Below are 5,464 nucleotides of genomic sequence, written 5' to 3' on the forward strand. Positions count from 1 at the left end.
CTAGGGCAGGCCGCGTGCCCCCCCAAGGCCTAGTCCGAATTGGACTAGGGGGAGGGGCGGCGCCCCCTCCTTCCTTCTCTTCTCTCTTCCCTTTCCTACTCTCCTACTCCTACTACATGGAAAAGGGGGATCCTACTCCCGGTGGGAGTAGGACTCCCCAGGGCGCGCCATAGTAGAGGGCTGGTCCTCCCCCTCCTCCACTCCTTTATATACGGGGAGGGGGCACCCCATAGACACACAAGTTGATCATTGATCTCTTAGCCGTGTGCGGTGCCCCCCTCTATCATAATCCACCTCGGTCATCTCGTAGCGGTGCTTAGGCGAAGTCCTGTTCCGGTAGCATCATCATCACCGTTATCACGCCGTCGTGCTGACGAAACTCTTCCTCGACACTGCTGGATCGTGAGTTCGTGGGACGTCACCGAGCCGAACGTGTGTAGATCGCGGAGGTGCCGTAGTTTCGGTACTAGGATCGGTCGATCATGAAGGTGTACGACTACATCAACCGCGTTGTCATAACGCTTCCGCTTACGGTCTACGAGGGTACATGGACAATACTCTCCCCTCTCGTTGCTATGCATCATCATGATCTTGCGTGTACGTAGGATTTTTTTTGAAATTACTGCGTTCCCAACAAGTAATGCTGCCATGGTAGCATTTTTTTTAGAGTGCTACTTCGGGCCCTTGACTGGTGAAAAGCCCAAATCCCTGGACGCTCTAAACGGCTGTGTGTCTTCGGCAACACCTTAATCATCCCTTGTTGTTGGCATATTGGTGGGGTGATCCTACGCTGCCGGTATATTGGTGGGGTGATCCACATCTATTGCTTGGAGGATATCTTGAAGTACGTCCTCAGTATCAGTAAGGTACACCAGGGGGTCAAGGCCTGCAAAGGTCAGAGTGTCGTCATGAAGAGATGGTGAGGGCATGAATCAACCTAAGCTCATTCTTCGTCCACGCCAGCGTCCATCCAATGTGTCATCCATATGTTGTAGACCGAGTAGTGAAATTTGTACGCTGTAGACCGAGACGCCCACTAGTGGAATGCATTACCAGTAACGAGTGATTGTGGAGGCCCACCACTACTATTTTATTTTTGCAATGACTTTTTATTAACCTTAGTGTTTTATTATTGGGGTAACTAGTTTTATGTCCATAGTTGGGTCACACTCGGCAGGTTTACCCCTAATTTTCGAAAATACTCGTTCATGCCCAAATCACTTTTGCTCGTCTTATACTTTTGCCCTTTTGCCGTTTGACCATCACTTTGAAAACTTCATAACAAATTCATACTAACTCAGAAAAATGCAAATAAGATATCAAAATGTTCAGTAAAAGTCACCTATATATGCATGTCATTTGCATTCATGACAAAAGTGTTGGAATGTCCCCATCTCAGTTTGAGCTGATATGATCTTAGCATGAACAGTATAATCTGAAAAAAATGAAAAAAAATTGAAAAAAAATCTATTTTTTGGTGGCAAACGTTTACCAATGTTTTGAGCGCTTGCCATGTTTTATAAGGGAATGACATTCGTGGAAGGTCATGATAAAAAACAAAACAAAATTGATGCTACAAAACAAAAGCATTTGGGAGTGCTATATTTTTTTGCCACGACTTCAACAAATGTCATTCCCTGATGACACTTTGCCACAAAAAATAGATTTTTTGAATTTTGTTTCAATTTTTTCAGATTTTACTTTTCATGTTGAGATTATATGAGCTCAAATTGAGATGGGGACTTTTCAACAGTTTTTTCATGAATGCAAATGACATGCATATATAAGTGATGTTTTTCTAAACATTTTGATCTCTTATTTGCATTTTTCTGAGTTAGTATGATTTTTTTATGAAGTTTTCAAAGTGATAGTCAAATGGTCAAAGGGCAAAAACATAAGACGAGCAAAGTGGTTTGAGTGGGAATGAGCATTTTCGGAAACTACGGGTAAACTTGCCGAGTGTGACCCAACTAGGGACATAAAACCAATTATCCCTTTATTATTTTAGGGATATATTTAGGGTCCCATTTTTTGTGAGGTTGAAGTTAATTCATTAGAAGCTTCATGTAAAACTTTTCCACTTTTTGGGTTGATTTTCCCTCTCAGCTTCCTCCTCACCGGTGGTCATTTCCTCCCCACTTGTTGGTTCTTCCTCATGGTGGGTCTTGTCAAAGTTGGTTTCCTCACACTCGATGCCATCATCAGTATTGTCATATTGATGGCGCCGGCTAGCTTCATCTTGGGTCATATGGGACGATGGTCCGACCGTGTTATCCATTTGTTGCCTTTGCTAAATTGTTTGGAAAAACATTAAAAAACAATAGAATTACAGTAAAGAGTTACAAAATAACATGAAAAGCAAAAGTTAACGAAAAAATTGGCTTGACCTTTGCTAAAAATTGGACATATTGAGTGCTAGAAATTTGACGAAACAGAAATTAATCAATGTTTCGCCAAAATATTGTCACTCATTTTCAATCTCTGAAATTTTTCAAAAGATGCACATATGCAAAGCTCGATGGCTCGATAGCTGGAATATCACAATACACGCAGGAGCAACGAAAAGACTCCCAACACATATATCTAAACAAAATAAGCAGGCATTGCTACCGGCACTTGCATACCTAGCCGAACTCTGTTTCCTTTATTTATATTACCCCCAATGTTCTGTCCTTGTGAAGCTATAGCTACAATAGATGTTGTCTCAGATGTTGAAATTTAGCTCTCAACTTTAGTATATGCTGAGCATGTCGTACTTAAACAGGCAACATAATAAGTACTTAATTTGGTCTGTGTGCTAGTCCTAACAAGCTGCGTGATAATATGTTCGTGTATTTTCGACCAAGTTAATACACGTTCGGTTGGCAGTGGGCGGAGCACTAGAGTGGCACGTCGGGGGCGCGGTCGCGCTGGGCTCAACCCTAGCGAGGAGAGGACGTTGGCATTTAATGCACTTATAGTTATAAATCAAATTTGAACTACATGTACATCTAAAAATGCCTCAAAATTTATGAAAACATGACATTTAAATAGTTTAGTATATGTTTAGGTCATATATGCAAGTAACAACTGCATTATCATTAATTTGATATGCGACACGCGTGCCTCGAGGCCGTCTTCAATTTCTAAACAACCTACATCATGCCCTTTTGCAAATATTTTTGAAATTTTAACCACACACTCTACATGTGATATAATGAGACCACACAAAGTTTCATATGTTTCAAACAAAATTATTCTTTTTAAACTAAAAATCATTTTACTTATTTCAAATTAAGTTCGGGTGTTTGAATTTTCAGATATACATATTTGAAAGTACCAAAATTTTCTTTTATAAGACCTAAATTTATGATAAGTATATTATTTATGATCTTTCTTCCCATTTTGGAAATCTTTACATGTACTTGCATTTCAAAAATTTATCTACACGTGGAGAAACATTTTTTGTTCGTGCACAAAAAAAGTGAGATTATATATTTATCTCATGATACTTATATATATTAGTACTTCATCTATATATAGCCATATATGGAGAAACGACATTAATTCCAAAATGCATGCAACTATGCAAGTCCCAGCTGTGGGAAAATGAGGAGCTAACCCTAGGGCGATTCCAGTAGTGGCTAAATAAGTGTGTCAACCCTTGACTCTGACAGTTCACCGCACCAATTTGTCTCACGTCTCCTCTCAGCACCTGCTCACTGGAGTAATTGACTCGGCTAGCTCTTGCTACCTTAGCTAGCCCGGCCAGCTCGGTCTATATAACTCACTCAACCTTAGGCTTGGAACATATCCCTAGCACCAACGTACGCACACTAGCACTTGCAGCAGCTAGCTCTAGCACGCAGTTAACTAGACACAAAGATCGAGATCCAAGAGCAGTAGTTAAGAAGGAGGAAGATGCCGCAGACGCCATCGACCCGTTGGTGCCCGACGCCTGAGCAGCTGATGATCCTGGAGGAGATGTACCGGAGCGGCGTGCGCACACCTAACGCGGCGGAGATCCAGCAGATCACGGCGCACCTCGCCTACTACGGCCGCATCGAGGGAAAGAACGTCTTCTACTGGTTCCAGAACCACAAGGCCCGCGAGCGCCAGCGTCTCCGTCGCCGCCTCTGCGCCCGCCACCAGCAACCCTCCTCGCCGGCGGCTCCTCCTCCTCCTCCTCCTCATACTGGTGCTGCCGGTGGCGGAGGCAATGCTGCTGGTGCTGGTGCGGGCGTGAACGCGATGCACCCCGCGGTGATGCAGCTGCACCATCACCACCACACATACGCTACCAGCTGCTTCATGGCGCCTCAGGTCTTTAAATTTTCTATTGCTAACTTATGAGTAATTTCTATACGCGCGCATACCTATATTTATTCCTCTACCTCTTTTCTGAAGAAACAAAGACAATATAGCCATAACAATTAACTCATGGAATATATATATATGTAGGGCTACTTGCAGCAGGAAACAGCAGCAGGAGGAGCTCTTCCAGTTTCGGGGTTGGAGTTTGCAGGCAAGACAAGCCAGCAGCAGGAATGGATGACACAGCAGCAGATGGTGATGGAGAACAGCAACATTAACAACAGTGTAGCAGCAGCTGGAGGCAGCTCCGCAGCGGCCGGCGGTGGTATGAATAATATGACCCCGCCGCCATGGCCATGCTGCCGGCCGCTCAGAACCCTAGAGCTCTTCCCTACAAAGAGCACCGGTGGCGGCCTCAGGGACGAGTGCAGCAGCTCCAAGTCCTCCTCTTGCTCCACCTCCACAAACTAGCTAGCTTGACATGATCTCTAGCTACTTCACTATATATTATCTCTAGCTAAAGTTACCTGTGGGTTTTCCTGGTGATGTGTGTGTGTTTTTAGTTTTATTTTAATTAGTTTTTTTATGGACCTGCTCCCTTCTAATACGGTGAGCAGTGTGTTGCTTGTGTTTGACTTGACGCATTGATGCTAAGTACTTTGTTTCCTAAGTTGTGCCGTTGAGTTTGTAAGCCCAGTGTGTTGCTAGTTTTTGTAACATGTATTCTCAAGTCCACTACTTGTTAGGTTGCTTTTGGCATTGTAGTGAAATAATATAATTATTAATCTCATTTCACTAAGCCGTATGTACACATTGTCATATTTGCATCCTGCTTGTTTCCACAATCAGTTCCAAACACAATACTGGAATCGTGGAAGATGCCTAGTTCCTTGTGTTTGCCTCCTGTTTTTTTTCGGAAACTTGAAATGGCAGCTGTTTACTGAGAACCGACTGAGATCTCTCCCAATGCATTGGTGCTAAAGTGGGGTGCTAAGTGTATTAAAATGCTTAGCAACTAATGTTCTCAATGCATCGGTGCTTAGATTTTGTAACTAAGCCTCCTTTATTTAATTGTTTAATAATAAAACTCCTTAATGTATTGGTTGGTAGTCTTTTTGCCTAGGTCCACCTGCTTAGCATTGGTTCTTACTAGCAAACATGCCCGTGCATT

General features: G+C 43.0%; 1 protein-coding gene across 1 annotated transcript; it reads left to right on the plus strand.

The window, feature by feature from the left end:
- Nucleotides 1–3,805: 3,805 nt before the first annotated feature.
- Nucleotides 3,806–5,065, plus strand: LOC125555948 (WUSCHEL-related homeobox 3-like). The gene is made up of 2 exons (XM_048718753.1): nucleotides 3,806–4,302; nucleotides 4,441–5,065. Exons 1-2 carry the CDS (start codon nucleotides 3,901–3,903, stop codon nucleotides 4,762–4,764), a joined length of 726 nt encoding a protein of 241 aa, XP_048574710.1. The 5' UTR covers nucleotides 3,806–3,900; the 3' UTR covers nucleotides 4,765–5,065.
- Nucleotides 5,066–5,464: the final 399 nt, after the last annotated feature.

Source organism: Triticum urartu, chromosome 5 (genome assembly GCF_003073215.2).
Source record: "Triticum urartu cultivar G1812 chromosome 5, Tu2.1, whole genome shotgun sequence".
Classification (NCBI taxonomy): domain Eukaryota; kingdom Viridiplantae; phylum Streptophyta; class Magnoliopsida; order Poales; family Poaceae; genus Triticum; species Triticum urartu.